Source organism: Camellia sinensis, chromosome 1 (genome assembly GCF_055761805.1).
Source record: "Camellia sinensis isolate YWXY chromosome 1, ASM5576180v1, whole genome shotgun sequence".
Classification (NCBI taxonomy): domain Eukaryota; kingdom Viridiplantae; phylum Streptophyta; class Magnoliopsida; order Ericales; family Theaceae; genus Camellia; species Camellia sinensis.
The window spans coordinates 172972423-172991678 of NC_138961.1; the positions used below are offsets into that span (position 1 = coordinate 172972423).

A 19256-nucleotide genomic window follows, 5' to 3' on the forward strand; every position below is an offset into this window, starting at 1 on the left:
ATGTTAATACGTCCAACATAATTTAAAACATAAACAAAGCCATGCAACTTTGGTGGACACTGCCACAAACACGATAGTGTAATATGAGAACACTTAAATAATGTCATTGTTTATAATACGGTAAGGATAAATTGGTTCTTTGCATGTCTTCTTGTTATGGTTGCCCATCTTCCCATATCGGCTACACCGAATACGTAGCATGACCTCACCCCTAGATGGAATCCTCTTCCGTTTTGGCTTACCTGGCGGGCACTTGACAACAGGCGGTGCTATGAGGTAATCATTAGGCATGATAGTGGGTTTTTCAACCGTCAGAATAGGGTAGATGGACTCGGAGTACGATGCTCTGAAATCGCTGACATGGTAATAAGACTCAATTGAATCATATATGTTCCTCCCACTATTATGAAATACAACCACAACGTACGAACACGGGAACCCATTAATCTGCCACTGACAGCACGAACATGTACGCCGGTTAATGTCAACCAATACCGACGGGTGTGAGTGAACCTCATACACATCCTCATCCAATTGACTTATAATCTACGCTTTACTGCATTTGTGTTCGGCCTCCAATTTTTTTTCCGTCTTCGGCCAAAGCTAGCTAGGCCAATTGGTAGATTTCACCCTGTGCTTTAACCTTTTCTCCATGATTTGACCCCTAACAGTATCAACCAACTGTGTAATAAGAAGATGACGCGCTTCTCAAATTCAATTGTTGAATGACTTGGATGCTTTTGACGACATCTCACCATATCGCCAACCTCTGCACACACACCACAATCAATTACAACAACAAACAACATCCCAAAAGCGAAAAAATATACCACCACATGTACGTACCTGAAATACGCAACATCCCAATGTTTCGGTTGCAAATCTTTCAAGAACTCCCCCACAATCGCCGGACTACATAATTTCAGAACCTCAATTTTGTTATGTAATGATGTTGCCGTGGGTGCGTATGCACATTCCCGTAACTTCTGCATAAAACCTATTTTTTGCTCAGCATTCATATATTTCATTTGGTCTCTTAGATTCATTTGAAGATTTAGCAAACAAAATGCATGGTGAGCCGACGAAAAAACATACGGTATAGCCTGAAACAGACCAATGTGACGATCCGAGACAAACGCCAACTCCTTACCGCGATCAACAACCTCCGACAACTGACGAAAAAACCATTCCTAGTTTGCTCCGTTCTCCGAATCGACAATGGCAAACGTGACGGGAAACAACCCTATGTTCAGGTGGTAGTTCAAATCACAACAAACACGATTCCACAATCCCATTGACAATGTTAGGCTACCCAAAATATTATTACCAAAGATTAAAACAAATACATACATTAAAAAAAATAACCAAATGCTCAAGTGGTAAACATTACACAACACAACAAACCCGACAATCCACTCTCCCCACATTACAACACCCAACAAAAGAGGAAAAAAAAGGAGAAAAATAACATGGCATAAACAATGAACACAACATTGACATAATAAAAAAGTATCACACCACCACAATACACAACAACAGAACCCTAACATCAGTCCATCCAGCAAAGGCAAAAAAAGACAAAAAAAACAAAGCAGCAACATTGAACACATAATTGATATAAAAAAAGTGACCCACAAACCACATCGCACACATTACCTTGATTCCCATCCTTAGTTGTAGCTACAAGCAAAGTACCCTTGAATCTACCCTTCAAAAACGTACCGTCCAAAAATAACAAAGGCCGACAATGCTTGAATCCATTTATGCACGCACGAAATGATATGAAATACCGCACAAATCTTCCAGTTCCCTGCTCGAACTCGAGATTTATGTAGCTATTTGGGTTGTTTTCCATCGCTGCATCACTATACCACCTAAGCTAGTCGAACGACACAGCATAATCACCATATACTTCACCCATCACTTTCTCAACTACAAGCCAAGTAACCCGGTAACTAATATCCAGCCCATAGTCATTCTTTAAGTCAAAGACGACATCGGTGGAGCGTGTTAATGGCTGAGCATGCATACGATCCACGACAACATCGGCTACCAAATCAGACCCAATGCGTGGGTTCCTAGTTGTTCGTACAGCCGCACCACACGTGTGCAAACTATTAAACCTCTTCAAACAAAAAATACCGTTTGATGGTAACACCCTCGCATGTACCAACCACGTACATCCCATCGACGTTGCAAACCTACACACTGCTGTGGCACGAACTGAATCATTTTTTACATATTTAAATTGGAACCTACACTCAACAACGTATTTGGAAAGCACTGTCCGAAATTCATTCGCTCCACCCATAAAAAATTGACCCACATTTGTAACACCACTTGCCCACCCAGCCGACAAGTACGTCTTTGATCTATGATGGCAGTACAACGGCAATAGATCCATTCGGTCATCCATATCAAACATCTTGTCACCACTGGTACCCCACCCCTCCTCAAACATGTAACCACCTGCACCGCGATTAACACCGTCTCCTATATTCCGACTTTGAACAAGAACGTCGATATGATCGAGTCCGAAACACTTAGCAACAGACAATAAATTCTGAATATCCTCGTCACACGCAACCTTCAACTTATTATATCTGAGTATGGCAAACAATAACACCACCATCTCAGGGCCAACCCATCAAACTTCCCGCATATCCCATTGATCAACTCTGCGAATGTCAACGCTTGATGAAGTCGAACAATAGCATTCATTTGATCGTATGTACACAACAATAAAATAACGACCTCCATTCCTGCAAACCAAAAATAACATTAACAAAATCTGTAACTGCATGTCGCCGAAGACTTATAACCTTCGATCAAAAAAAAAAAAAAAAACACACACACACACACACAAGCATTAGCCACAACACCAAAAACGCATCTATATAAAACACCGAAACAACCCCCCCTCCCTCCAAAAATAAAAAAACATAAAAAAAAATACCATTACCCACACCACCCTCCGGCACACTTATCTTCTGAAAAAAATATCAGATTATTGCCGGCACCGAACGCCCACAAACACCACGACAGACCACCTAGTCTAGCAAAATACATCTACCTTGCCAATAAACCCACATTAACAATCTAATCAATTTCCCTGTAAATCACTGAATCAAATATACATAAACAGAAGTGCACAATTACGTTACCACAAGTGACCAAAATCCACATCAGTATAGGAATCCACTCAAATCCTTCAAAAAAAAAGAGGGTAAATATGTTACTCCAACAATATCAAATAAAAAAAGAAAGATTCCTTTCCAATTAAATAGGACCAAATGGTTCAGAAGAAAAAACACAGGACCAAATGGAACAACATTCCCTGATTTGGGATTTATCGGTAATTTTTCCTAAATAGTATCATAGGAATTGGAGTATTAGGCGATTAGGTTTGTCTTAGTTATTTTCATTCTTCATCTAATGATAATAGATAGTTTTATTTTAGGGTTGAATTTAGAATTTATTTTGTTACTACAAGTCTAAAATCTTTTTTTTTTTTGGCAATGTTTTTATATTTTTTTTATTCATCCTAACAAACATACTAACCAAACATAATAGTGTAAATTTCTTTTGTTCCGTATGGTTTGGTGTATGTGGGAATTATCTCATTCTATTTGGAAATAACCATATAGGTGGACTGAAGTGTATGATTAGACTCGTCAACAATTTAATAAAAAAGATTAAATACCCATCTATATGAACTACATATATTTTCATAATTTATTTGAAAGGCAAAATGTACTTTAACCCCATGTACTTTATCCCCATATACTTTATTCTAGGACGAATTACACTAATAGTTCTTGTGGTTTGTGCTTGTGTCACTTAGGTCCTTAACTTTTCAATTATAATACATTTGACCTTAAATTTTGAATATTGTTCCAAATAAGGACAATAAAAAATGTTTCCTTGCAAATGGTTCATTTCAAGAACAAAATCGTCATACAACTTATTTTGTATTGGTTAACTTATATGTTATTTGAAATATAATGGCTTTTGTTTTTTAAATAAATAATGCTGACACTTTCTTGGTTATAAAGTTATGTTTGATTTAGTTTTCAGAATCTATTTTCAAAATTTTTTCTAAGAAATTAAAAATTAAATTGGTGCAAAGAAATTAAAAACACATCATTTTTATTTAATTTTATCTTTTGGGAGGGTAGAAATAAATTTTGAAAATACATTTTTTATATTTATTTTTGTTAAATTAATTTCTATTTTTTCAAAAGTCAAACATGACGACAACTTAGATATCAGTATTAAACCAATCCATTAAATCAAAAATCTAAAACTAAAAAAAAATTAATATATTAAATATATCGATTACATATTAAAAGCCTAATAACCATCCGTTACATGATAACCATAAAAAAATATCTGCTAATAGTACAAACAAATATCTATTACATAATAATCATCCAAAAATATCAACAAAAACAACCACCCATTGCATGATCATCATCGAAACACATAATAAAAATTAATTTGGTAAAAAAATAAAAATGTAAAAATGTAAAAGATTTATTATTTTTTTTATAATTTTATCTTTGGTAGGTAGAAATAATTTTTAAAAATTCAAAAATAACTTTTTGATATTTATTTTTGTAAAACTAGTTTATATTTTATCCAATTAATGACTCTGCCCTTGAAATTGAGAACTTTCCGTTTTCAAAGGCAACGATATCTTCAATTGTCCTTATTTGGAATAAGATTCAAAACTCAGGGTTAAATGTATCACAATTGAAAGGTCAAGGATCAAAGTGGCATAAGTCTCAAATTATAATCGTTAGTGTAATTCGCCCTCTCTTCTATGTGCGATTTATTTTCTTAAAGTTTGAAAATGAATATATAATCCCCTTATGTATGACACATATTTGACACTTATAGTTAAGTTAAACGAAAAACGCTTCTAAATAATTGACATAAAAATCGGTCTAATTAACTCATTCAACCATAATAAACTCAACTCAAGTGATCAAATCTCTATATATATGTATTTCATTCATGAGAGAGATTTACAAAAGGTCCACATGCAATGCATATTCAATCTTAAAGTTTGAATCCATAGCATGTGAGATAGTTAAAAGAGAAGAAAATAATAGAAAAAGAAGCCTCATGAGCTACAAGGCTTAGGCTTGGTTACATAAAAGGTGGTTATCAAACCCACGCAAGTAGATGCCTTGGCTTGTCAAAAGAACTAACAGAAAGAGCCTCGTGCTCTCCAAAGACTTCCCACGCCCTTGTTGGACAATCTTCACTGTATTTAAATAGATTAAATTCTGTTGTGTACAGAATAACAACAAAAATATAAAGAAAAAGGAGAGAATTTGTTTGATTACAAAAATCAAACTCGAAATAAAAATAAATAAATAAAAAAAGATTTTATTTTGTTACAAAAATAAAATTAAAATCTGATTAAAATAAATAAAAATAACACTGAAAATAAATTAAACAACTTACTTGATTTAATTTCTTCGAATTATTTTTTGATCAAGTCCAGTGTTTGACACTGTGTCCTTAAGACAGATTCGTCCTCTCCACGGTGCTTTCAGAATTTGGACGTCTATCTCCCAGGATGAAATGATCTACTACAAACAATAGAAGCACTACAAATTGTTTGCCTTACGAACACACTAAGTGTTTACACTCTTTCTTTGAGAAATAAAATGCAACAAAATGAATAATAGAATAAGCAGAGGTGAAATACGAAATTTCTGAATGAATAACATCAAATGAGGGTGGTCCTATTTATAGATGTAAAGGTGGCTCTTGGTTTTAAATTGAACAGGTATGATACCTGTTGGTTTTGAATTCAAACATATTTGAATCTGTTAATAATTCAAACAGATAGCAAAAACGGGGAGGGCCCTGTTTGGGTGTGCACTAATTCCAAACTAGTTTATTTCTATTTGAAAACAGGAAGGGCCCTGTTTGGATGTACAGAAAATCCAAATCAGTTTAATTTGAATTCTTGATTTTATTTTACCAAAAATAAAATTAAATTCAAATGTTTTTGGCCCAAAAAGATTAGTATTGGGCCGAACAAGCCCAACCGACCGGACGGCGGCGGTGGCGCGCGTGTGTGGTGATTTTTAGGTCCAATGGGTCTAGCCCAATTTGCCCGTAACCTCTCTCTCTAAAACACTTGAGTACCCCTTGGGGCACACCCCAAGTATCTCACCCAAGCCTTATAAACCATTTCAAAACTTCCCACCAATACAATGTGGGACAAGCCAATTTACAACCTTAAAGAATTTCCACCAAAACTCCATTTCCATGGAGCACACTTTGGCTTCAATTTCCCATTCACTCGGTAATGGTTTTGAGTAACCAAATATACCACGTGAATCACAACGCGGCATAGAACGCGTTACCACTTTGACCCGAGTAAATCGACGCTCGGGGCCCACCTAAAAAATAGACCAAACTTAAGAAAAAATTCTGGTTTTACCCAGAATTTTTCTACCATTTCCAAGTTAGGCGCAATCATCACATTCTTTCTTGCACAAATCTACTATGGGTGAGTACAAAATCCAGTAGAGATATCTTCACAAAGTATATATATGTAAGCAGTCTTACATACATGAATGCAATACCACGCCATACTCCAAAATCACAAGTGTTATTCATTTGAAAATCACATGCAATGATGTTTTAAAGACATTGCATTATCTCAATAAATTCCAAAATTTAAATAATGGGGGGTAAATACGACTCAAGTAATTTCTAGGCTGGTGTCTGTAAGTAGTCATAATAAGTACTAATAATCCCCCACTTTACCGACTCCTAATCGGAAGGCGTGTGATACCTCCTTCGTGCGTGTTTTTAGTTTTTCACCTTGGACTCTCCGGCTAACTTAAACAATACTAATTACACTTTCTATTGGACTTACCAAACATATTTTACTCTAAAACATTTCAAGATCAACAATTGTTTTCTCAAAACAATATAACAATTTCCAAAATATAGCCATAAGGAACATTATTTCTAAACTATGAAAACGAATAAAATGAGATGCAATTATTTAGTTTATATTATATGATTTTCCATAATTTTCAACATTTGTTCAAGATAGAATGTAATATTCAATAATTCTCCAATCATTTCCAAACTTCCATATTCATGTGACATATGGACCATTTCATATTCATAATCACGTTTATTTCCCTTCATAATCCAAGCATATACATAATCAAGCTATCACATAAATTTCTTAACACAAAACTCATCCACCCCATGGATATCTTAATCACACGCAACAATGAAGAAATTTCATCTTTTTTCTAAAAAAATTTCAATAGTTTCATAAACATTTCACAAAAATCTAATTTTTCATAATTTCCCCCAAATCTAGGGTTTGAGCAAAAAGGATTTTCCCTTCATTTTTTAAAACATCATTCTCCATACAGTCCCAAGGGGTTCATAAAATCATTTAATTTGAACTTTATCATAATAAAATCACTTTTCAACATTTTCAAAATCTCACATGTCAAATCTCAAACCCTCTACACAAAATCATAGCAAAATAAAGAAGTCACGCTAAAACTATATAATATAACTCAAAGAAACCCCCTATCTCAAATTTTAGAAAGAAATGATGAGAAAAGCTTCAAAATTGACAGCGTCAAAATCTGATCTCCACCGTATATAATGTAGCCCTTAATGAGCTCTTCAATATTAATGAAGAGACTATGGCCAAATCTCTAATGGATTTAAGGAGATCAAGAAATTAATGAAATTAGTGGGCATTTTCTAGAGAGAGATGAGAGAAAAGAGAGAGAAAATGAAATGTACAGAGAGAGTGAGTAGTGAAAATTGAGGAAGAGGTGTGCAGGGGCTTAACTTTAAGTGATTGGACACTAACTTCAAACAGATCACTCGAGTGGTTAAACCTGTGCTCAAGCAGTGAATTCAAATTCTTAGAATCCCTCTCCTTTGTAAACATAGCGCTCGAGCAGTGAAAGCACACACTCCTAGTATTTCAGACTTCAAGACTAAGAACTAGAAGAACGACATGACCGCTCAAGCGGCCAAAGTACTGCTCAAGTGGTCTCAACTCAGAAGTGAGACAAAACAACGTTAGAGCATTCCCACAATTCCTGAATTCATTCAAATACCCAAAGATGTAAATTAACACCTCAGACCACACTAAAATGTACATGAACAACCACAAGGAAAGGAATAGATAAAACCCGAGATTCAAGAAACTCAGTGATAACGAGAACAATTAAAAAAAGACAAAAATTTTAAATTAACATATTTAAATTACTTTAAAAGAACTCGGGACATCACAATTTAACGATGTACTTCAATCCGTACATAATAAAAAGGACAAGGATACACTAAAATCTGCCCAACATAGTGTAATAATATTTGTTCTTTCTATCCATTCCTTTATGGCATAATATTGCTGATCTCACATAATAATCATTCATAATCCTATTATATATAAAATCTTATGAAGTGATTCATACTTGGATCTCGCTTACGGATTAGCTATTTTTATTTTCTTTTTAATTTTTTATAAAAAAATATAAAAAAATAAAAAGAATAATATGATAACTTGTAATCACTTTTTAATTATTTTAACCACTTTCCAAACAAAGTCTCATAATCCTATTAAGTATCCAATCAATGTCTCATAATCCTATTAAGTATCCAATCAAATCAAAGTGGGTATAAGCCTGCTCCACCTATTTTGTTACTGGTGTTGTTTTTAGGTTCAAGACAGTGTCAAGTCATTGAGGCAATATTATAAGACCAACAAATAACTTGTTTTTTTTTCTGGGTTAAAACCCGTGGGTTTAACTTATCTCATGTTAGAAGTCTAACTTGAGAGAATATTTGAGCTTAATGAGTCCATTGTGAGCTTAATTTCAGTAAATCCAAGTCGTTACTTTTTAGAATTTGTTAAGAAGAATATTCATATAAAAAATTAAGATAATTAAACTTTGATAACTATATATTTGAATCACATTTATTTTTTAAAAAATAAACGGCTAATATAATCTTAAGAATAACCATTCATTTTTTAAAGACAAATGTGATTTAAACATATAATTACCGAAGACCAATCATATTTATTTTTTACATAAATATTATTCTCAATAAATTCTAAAAAATGAACAATTTAAATCACCAAGATTGGGTTTACAATAAACCCACTAAGTCCAAATATTCTCTCTCAAATTGAATCCCCATGAAAAAAAACAAATCCAAAACGAGTCTTCGACATGCCTTTCACTTACTCTTGACATGTTTCCTGCCAGTCCCCTAACTATGTTAAGAGTAGTTCCCTCTCAATCCCCCAACTATGGGATTTAAACTTGACATGTCTTGAAATCCAATTCACAATGCACATCTTGGAAAGAACAATTGAAGCACAATTTAATCTCCCATACCCATCTTCTAAACTGAATGTTAAGCCCTAAAGCTGTTCTTATACTATAACGTCCATTTACCAGTCCACATTCCACAAGGGCAACAACAGTGACAAGCATAAAAAGAATGCTTCACTAGTCCGAACATGAGACACAGTGAGACAATAGAGGGACCAAGCATAGCAACAAATACAAAAAATCAAACCAAGGCAATGCTGCTCTCGCCACCAGGGGGCTGGCGAATACCTCCCAGGTGGTCTCTGGACTCTGCCTTTCCGTCACCAAATATATCATTGCCGCTCATTTCTCTCAGCTTCGCATTGCTCCATGGTTTTTCAGCAGACCCTGGAGGGACGTCTCCCTTGAACATGCCAGTCCCCGTCAGCTCTGCAAACTTTTGGTCATGTGTTTTCTGCACATTCTTGATCACAGGTTCTTCGCTAAATCGGATGTTACTTTGACCTCCAGCAGGCTACATATGTGGAAAAACAAAAATAAATAATACATAAATAAGTCATCAAAATTAGGTAACTCTATTTGAATCCAGAGCATGAAAGCTCAGAAAGTGTCACATTTTAAACAACCAAGAGAGGATTTCAGATGTTCCCTATAGAAAATCTAATCACAAACTTTTTCTGTTTAGTTGAGTTCTAATAATTTGTTTTCTGAAAATGTTTTGAAAACTTGAAGCTAATTTGACAAAAATCAATGCCAGAAAAAAAAAAATTAAATTTTCAAAAATTATTTCTGCTTCGAGAAAGAGAGAACCTTATGAATATAATTCACATGTTTGATTCCAGAAAATTAAGTCCACTATTCAAAAAATTTGAGTGTTTTAATTTTCATATTTTTCCTTTTGTTTTTAGTGATTTTTTTTTTTATATTTTACGTAATTTTTTATTTTTTAGATACATCTAATCTTAATCCGCTTAAAAAATATAATATTTGTGAAAAAAAAACTTTAAAAAATTCACCAAATACACAAAATACAAAAATACAAAAATTCAATATATTTTTGTATTTTGTTGTATTCAATGAATTTTTTTAAGATTTTTATACAATTTTTTTTACTTTTTAAGTATATTAAGATTAAGTGGATCTAAAAACCAAATTGATTAAAATAATTTAAAAAATCATTAAAAATACAAAAATACAAATTGAAAACTCAGAAAACTGTTTTGAAAATTCAAAACTAAACATGGCAGTGTTTTCTTTTTTTTTTTTTACTAAACTAAACTAGTTTTTGAAATTTTTTTAGAAAACATAATCTGAAGACTCAACCAAACAAAATTTTGAGTTATCATTCAGAAATTATCCACAAGCTCTACAAAATAGCTAATTTCCTTTCAATTTCAGAGTAAATGAGAACAAGTTGAGATTTTTATAGTGTCACAAAACGCATCCCTTACAGAGTCTCTCCGGTCATTCCACTAGTCCAGGGAACTTGTTTCTTAAGTCTTTATTTATTTCTTTTTTTGGGTTTCTCTACTTTGAGTCATAGTCTCAATATCACTATTTGAGAAGAGAGATAAATCTCGGAGAATATAAAAAGATATTAAGAAACACAAATCAGAAATGAGAAAGGACTCCAACAAACCAACTCACTTTAGAAACTTTGACAGATGTCCGCACATTTCGTGGCGCAGGTTTAACCATGTCTTTGCTTTCTTTGGCTTCCAAGGATTGTACAGCAGCCAATGATCGAGGAGGAATTTCAGGAGGTTCCCCAAAAATATCATGTCCACTGAGTTCCTTGCACTTTGCATCAGACGGTTGCTTCTGAGTCTTAGCATCCAAATCACTTTCTAGCGTCCCACTTAACTCACGCTGCTTTGCTACCTCAGAGAGAGTATTCATTTTTTGGGGAGAAACCTTCTCCTCCATACTGAATGAAATCTGGCTTATTCCATTTATTGCTTGCTGAAAGTTTGAAGGTACAACAACTTCAGGCAAATTGCACTCCTGACATTTTAGGTACAATCGTAAGCAATGTTAATCCGGCAAATATAAAATAAATACCTGATAAGTATGTAATCCTGTTCTGTTGTTATGATTGTAATAAGCATTGCTGGATTCTGGTCCTCCATCTTCACCGGCAAATATTTTGCTTCCGGTAATGTCCTTTAATTTATACCCTGAACAAGGCTTCCTGAATAACAAATATTTCATTTTGACAAGGTTCACTATGAATGCCTATGGAGAAGAAATGATTGAAAATGAGATTGTTTATATGCTAACAACACGATTCAACAGTGTGTTACAAAATAACATCATCTTGACCACTTGGTTACAAATACTAACAAAAAAGGTACATAATTCTGTTAAAGTTGTGCCTGAGTATTTTCCAGAGAATAGAAATCTATTATCGATTTTAAGGTAAAATTCTTTGTCAATTCTTAGTTAGATTGAAACAGGAAGAATCAACATAAGATGAATCAATCTATGAACCTAATTGTAGGTCTTGACTTTCTAGTTTCAACTAATTTGCAATTTGGCATGTAATGCTGCTGTAAAATATGTTGAGAGAGTGATATTGAAAGAGTGAATAAGCTCTGTTGTTCAATATATATATAAACTGTAAGAAGAGGCTCCATATATAGGAGCTGCTATACAACATCATTATGAGAGAAAACATATAAAAGAGAAAGGGGCCGAAAGAAGAATAAGAATCCTATGCTCTATCCTATAGCTAGCTGTATTAATATATTATACATTAATATAATATATACATTATACATTAACAGCCCCCCTCAAACTCAAGGAGGACAAACATCAACCAACTGGAGTTTGGAGACAAGTTCAACGAAGCGGCCAGGAGAATGAGCTTTGGTGAAGATATCAGCAGGTTGATCAACAGAGGAGATCGGATGGAGATGGACAGTACCACGAGTGACGTGTTGACGAATAAAATGGCAGTCACTCTCAATGTGCTTGGTGCGATCATGAAAAACATCATTGTGAGCAATTTGAAAAGCACTGTGATTGTCACAAAAGAGGTCAGTAGCACCAGAGAGGGTAACACCCATGTCAGCAAGAAGCCAACGAAGCCAGAGAAGCTCCTGAGTAGTATCAGCAAGAGCACGGTATTCGACCTCGGTACTGGAACGAGCAGTAAGAGATTGTTTCTTGCTGCGCCAAGAAATAAGAGAATCACCCAGAAAAAAGCAGAAACCAGTAGTAGAGCGGCGATCAGTAGGATCGCCAGCCCAATCAACATCGGAGAAAGCACGAAGCTAGAGAGATGAGCGGGCGGAATAATGAAGACCATGAAACAGGGTGCCTTTGAGATACCGAAGGATACGAACTAAGGCAGCATAATGAGGGGTACGAGGAGCCGACATAAACTGGCTGACAATATGAACGACATAGGCAATATCAGGATGAGTAACAGTGAGATAGACAAGACTGCCAACCAACTGACAATATAGGGTAGCATCAGAGAGAAGAGTGCCATCAAGAGGGGTAAGACGACTCTGAGGCTCCAGGGGAGTGGAGGCAGTCTTGCAATCTGTAAGACCAGCACGTGTGAGAAGATCAGAGGTATACTTAGCTTGAGAGAGAAAAGAACCTGTAGAATCATGAAAGATTTCAAGACCCAAGAAATAGCTGAGAGGACCAAGGTCTTTCATCTCGAAATGATGACTAAGAAATTGTTTAAGGCGAAGAATACCATCGAAATCATCACCGGTGATAATCATGTCATCCACATAAAGCAAAAGCAGGGTGGTCCCTTGAGCTGTTTTCCGGATAAAAAGAGCAGTATCATAAGAGCTGGAGGTGAAACCACATTCATGAATAGTAGAGCTGAACTTGGCAAACCAGGCGCGGGAAGCTTGTTTTAGACCATATAAAGCACGTTGAAGTTTGAAGACTTTATGAGGTGGATAAGTAGACCCAGGGAGAGGTTGCATGTAGACCTTCTCGAGAAGAACACCATTAAGGAAAGTATTTTTCACGTCTAGTTGATAAAGATCCCATTGTCGGGTGGTAACAACAGCAATCAAGTTGCGAACAGAGGTGAGACGAGCAACAGGAGCAAAGGTCTCCTCATAATCAATACCATATTCTTAGTTGAAGCCTTTGGCAACAAGGCGGGCTTTGTAGCACTCAATAGATCTATCAGAACAAGTCTTGATTTTGTATACCCATTTGCAGCCAATGGTAGTCTTGCCAGGAGGAAGATTAACAATGTCCCAAGTATGAGTTTTGTCTAAAGCCTGCAATTCATCAGTCATAGCATGCTGCCAAAGAGGATTAGAGCGAGCCTCACGATAAGAGGTCGGTTCATAAGTAGAAAAAGCAGTAGAACCAACAATAAAGTCACGAAGACGAGTAGAAGGTTGGGTTACCCGGTGTGGTCGAGCAGAGGGAGGAGGAGCCAGAGGAAGAAACACAGCAAGAGGGGAGGATCCCGAGGGAGCAAGAGCAAGACCATCAGAGCGAGCAGGTGCATGGGATAGACCAGTAGGCAAGGCGATCTCGAGAGAGGCTGGCAGGGGCGGTGGAGTAAGCTTATCAAAAAACAGATCTGTGGAAGGGTCAGTAAAAAACAGAGAGGATGAGGGAACGGACAAATGGAAAAGAGAGAGAGAGGAAAACATTTTGTGTTCCCAAAAGACCACATGACGAGAGATACGAAGTCGCTGGGAGAGAGGATCCCAACAATGATACCCCTTATGTTCAATACCATACCCCAAGAAGCAACAAAGGCAGGAATGGGATTCAAGTTTGGTATGTTCATGAGGTTGGAGAAGAACAAAACAGATAGATCCAAAGACCCTAAGGTTGGTGTAAGGGGGACGGGTGCCATGCAAACGCTCATAAGGAGTGTGATTATGAATGACAGGTGTAGGGATACAATTGATAGTGTAAGCAGCAGTGAGAGTTGCCTCGCCCCAAAAATGTTCCGGACAAGAGGAAGACAAAAGGAGAGCGCGAGTAGTGTCGAGAATATGCCGATGTTTCCATTCAGCACGTCCATTTTGTTGAGACATATCGGGACAGGAACGATGAGGTTGAGTACCATGACTCTGAAGGAAGGAAAGAAAGTCAAAATCTTTATATTCCATGGCAATGTCAGAGCGAAAAAGCTTAATAGTTTTAGAAAATTGTGTTTTAACCATTGCAGCAAAATTGTAATAAAGTTGTTTGAGCTCAGAGCGATTTTTCATAAGAAACAACCATGTAAAACGGAAAAACTCATCTATAAAAACAACAAAATAGCGGGCGGCGCCCATAGTGGGAGCAAGAGAGGGTCCCCAAATATCAGAATGGATGAGATCAAATGGTGCAAGAGAAATAGAGTCACTTTTATTAAACGACAAAGCAGGTTGTTTAGCAAGTTGACAGGACACACAATCTAAAGCATCAGAACTTACAGGACCTAAATGACCACTAGAAATTAAAGATTTTAAACGACCAACAGAAAGATGGCCTAAACAACAGTGCCAGAGCTGAAAAGGAGATAAAGGAGTAGCAGTGGTAGGAGCGGTGATCTGAGAGGAATCTGGAACATGAAGATGGATGAGTTCGTAGAGACGTCCATGCTTACGGCCTATCCCAAGAGTTTGCCCCATCTGAGGGTCCTGCACCAAACAACCAGTATGGGAAAAGGTAACAGTTAAACCATGCTCACATAATTGACTAATGGAGATAAAATTTAAAGTAAGAGAAGTCATAAGATATACATGGGATAAAGATAAGTGAGAGGTAGAAACAGAACCAACATGACTTACAGACAGAAGAGACTCATCAGCAGTATGGATAGAAGGAACATGAGGAGTAGCAGAGAGAGGAGTAAAAATAGTAGGGTCAAAGGTCATGTGATTACAACAAGCGGAGTCAAAGTACCAGGAAATGTTACCTGCGGTGACAGACAAAGCAGTAGATGGAGGAGTACCAAAATTCTGCAAAAAATGTTGAAACATGGCTTTGACATCTGTATGAGAGAAGACTGGAGTGGAATGATCTATAGGGACAGAGGAAGGTAAATCCTCGGAGGCAGCAACAGCAGTGCGTTGAGCAGGCATTGGTTTAAACGGAATCTTAGAACGGTGAGAGTTGCTACGAGAAAAATTCCTGGTAGAAGGACCATTGCGAGAGGCACGGGCGAGATTGCGGAAGCAATCTTGCTGGAGATGACCAGGACCAATCTTGTTGAAAAACCAACAAAGACGAACTGGATAATTAACCAGAAGATGAGTCAACGGAAGATTGCGGTTTTGACAGTAGTTGCAAATAGTTGACCTCTGTGGTGAAGGTGGTGGAGGAGAACTCCGAATCTGGGGAGTAGCAAGAACAGAGTCCACAGGGTGCGGATGGAGAGTACCAAACCTGATTTCCTCTGAGAGTAGTTCAGAAATTGCTTGCTCAAGAGTGGGTAAAGGAGTGTGATGAAGGAGAGATGCGTGGACTGGCTCAAAACGAGGAGTGAGAGCCATGAGAAACTGAACCAAGCGCTGCTGGTCACGGTAGGTAGCAAACAAGGTACCATCCTCAGTACAATGCCATGGAGGTTCAGAAAGAGCGAGCTGATCCCAAACATAATACATTTGGGAGAGGAAATCATTAATGTTCTGAGTTGTATCTTGGCGCATACGGTGAAGATGACTCAGAAGCTGATATTGGTGAGCAAGGCCAGTAGTCTCATAGCGTTCTTGTAAAAAATCCCAGATGGCCTTGGCTGGAGAGGAAACAGAGTCAAGTTGGAACCGACCAAACTGAAGGCTGATAGATGTAATAGAAGTGTTGCGAAGCCAAGTGATGATCTGATAGTTTTTACTATCCCAATCCTCCAGACGGTCGACATATTTGGCAGCGGATTCCATGGTGGCAGCGGATTCCGTGGTTGTCGGGATGGGTTTGCACACATCCCCAGTGATGATGCGCTAAAGTTTCTTTCCTTTGAGGAATCCAGACATAGCTTGCGCCCATAAGACATAGTTAGTCCCATCAAGAACAACGGAAATAGAGTGGTTAGAGGAGTTCGGGCGATCCATGAGAGAAAAACAGTACTATCGAGGTAGAATCTGAAAAATCCGAGGGCACCAGTGAATGCAGAAGGTCCAAATTAGTGAGGAACCGGGCTGAACCGGCCAGAAAAGTCCAAAAATAGAGGTGAACCGGCCTGGGAAAGGTGCTGAGCCGGTTTGAGCTAGACTGGCTGGAGCCGAGGGCAAAAGGCGTGTGCAGGTGGCGTGAGCCGAAGACGAAAGCGGCGCGAGTGACGCGTGCGGGAGAGACGGCTCATGCGACGGCTTGAGCGGCTTGCGAACGCGTGAAGCGCGTGAGACGCGGAGAGAGGTGGCTCAAGCGACTGGTGGACGCGTGGAGCGTGTGGGATGTTGAAGGCGGAAGCAGGTGACGCGCCGGCGACAAATATGGCGCGTGAGGGCGCGTGAGACGTCGGATGATGATGAATTTGGTGGCTGTGGATTCGTAGTGAAGAGACGAAGGCTGCTGTGTTGTCCAATCTGTAATTTAGATAAGGACGAGATGTGCAACAATCTGCCAAACAGAAAATGTGATGTAGACAAGATACACAGCAATTTGCAAAGCAAAAAATGTGATGCAGCGGAAGAAGAGGCTAGGAAAAACACCTGTGCTCTGATATCATGTAAAATATGTTGAAAGAGTGATATTAAAAGAGTGAATAAGCTCTGTTGTTCAATATATATATAAATTGTAAGAAGAGGCTCCATATATAGGAGCTGCTATACAACATTATTATGAGAGAAAACATATAAAAGAGAAAGGGGCCGAAAGCAGCCAAAAGAAGAATAAGAATCCTATGCTCTGTCCTATAGCTAGCTGTATTAATATATTATACATTAATATAATATATACATTATACATTAACAGTTGCAATGTGGTACAAAAGAGCATTCTTGACTCTGTCTTAGCTTGTCATATGCTATGGTTTTAGCTTTTTCATGTAACAATCATAGCAATTGGCCATCAAAGAAGTCCTCCATACCATAGTTTAATTCTTTATGAATTCCCTTCATGTCCTATATGAGTTAATAATATTGCAGGCTAATACACCAATTCTAAGTAAGATTGTTGTCCCTGTGCAAACCCAACAACATTAAAAGAAGCAGTTAAAATAGCCAACAATGAGCTAAACAAACCTAAATAATAGTTTGAAAATTTAAGAACAATTGAAACTACTTCGATTTCTTCCTTGGATAGATGGGAAAAAAAAAAAAAAACCGTTAAACATGATCCAGGGCGAGTCAACATGAATAGTAAATTCTAAGATAAGCATGTAAATCCATGACAGTAAGTAACACGTACTTTAAGATGTGTTCTTAGCAGGGGCTCAATATGATTAAAAAAAAAAACCCATCTTGGAAACATAAATTTGCTGCTATGCTTATGGTTGCATTTCATTACAATTACACACCAATTGGCAAATCCTGATTCACAGCTATAACATTTTAAAGTATAAATTTACCAAAATAAATAAATTTAATTTAGAAAGCCCTATTTCATGAAAGAAAAGAAAAGAAAATAATAATAATAATAATAATGAAAAAAGCCAATCGATGTATTGGACTCCCAAAATTATTCAATACAACTCCAACCGAAAAGTGGAAGCTTGCATAATGAAATTCAAGGCGATGTGAATTGTGATCATAGATTACATAAATTACATCAGCAATAAACAAAATTGAATAATATTAAGAATTCATAGTAGAAGTTAAACAATCAAATAATCAGCGACAATGCGAATCACCAAAATTACATGATACATTTGGGGAATTAGTCGAAAATGAAAATGCATTTGAACAGATCTGCCCAAGAAAAAAAAATCATGGAACACAAGAAAGAAGCAATGCAAGCAAATATTTGAAATCTACAACAAGTAAACAAGAAGTAAGCACAGCAAAAGTTGTGAAAAAATGGAAGTTGAAATTGAAGGGAGATCTGACCATTGATTGAGGGTGTAGGATTCGTGGTCAGTGACTAGACCTCCATACAAGGTATTACTGATCCCATCGGGGGGCTGAGATGGAAAGCCCTAATGAGTGAGTGAGTAGGATGAAAATGATGAGGAGGAAGAGGAGGAGAGCGTACCAGGTGGTGGTGGGAACGGGAGGAGACAATGGGGGAGGAGTGGGTGGAAGGACGGATCTCCTCAGACCACGTCAGTAGATCGGCGGTGGATCTCTGGGGCTTCCTCTCCATTCTTTTGCACTTGTCGCTTGCCGGTTTTCAAAGCCTAAAAATATCAAAGCTGAATCTGATCACCTTATCATGAATTTGAATTTTGAAATAAATGGGTGGTTTGACATTACTAATTTTGGAATTCTAAAAAGATCACATGACATAACATGGCACTCAATAAAAAAAGAAAAAAAAATACAACACCAAGGTCAAAACATCAAATCATTTATGATGGGACCTACTATCACATCATTAGTGATAGCACTAATTAGTGCTCCCACTCATTTTCCTATTCTTTTTATTTATTTATTTTTATCATATTATTTTTTTATAAAAGGTTAAAATATACATTTATTTAAATCATTTTAAACCAAAAAAAAAAAATTCAAATTTAAAGTTTGATTTTTAATAATAACATTTGTGAGATCCAACCCAACATAAAGCTGCAATTGGTTGGTGACATGCAATTTTTTGCACCCAAATCCTTTTGTCCCAATGCGCGTCTTAAAATTGGCGATACAGCAATTAATATATATATTAATATACTAATTAATGTTATATTATTATTATATTATATAAATTATAAATACTTAAAATTTTTAAAATTATGTCACATCATTTATTAATATACTAGTTACTATATTAATTAATACATATAATATTATTCTAAAATTGGCCCGTGAACAAATTCCA

At 36.6% G+C, this 19256-nt stretch overlaps 1 protein-coding gene across 1 annotated transcript; it reads right to left on the reverse strand.

Moving 5' to 3' along the window:
- Positions 1–9390: 9390 nt before the first annotated feature.
- Positions 9391–18693, reverse strand: LOC114319816 (hematological/neurological-like protein). Its single transcript, XM_028266877.2, has 5 exons — positions 18474–18693; positions 18329–18402; positions 11415–11544; positions 11001–11315; positions 9391–9867 (listed from the first exon to the last, which is right to left on the reverse strand). The coding sequence occupies exons 1-5, from the start codon at positions 18582–18584 to the stop codon at positions 9595–9597; spliced, it is 903 nt and encodes a 300-aa protein (XP_028122678.2). The 5' UTR covers positions 18585–18693; the 3' UTR covers positions 9391–9594.
- Between the last annotated feature and the right edge of the window lie 563 nt (positions 18694–19256).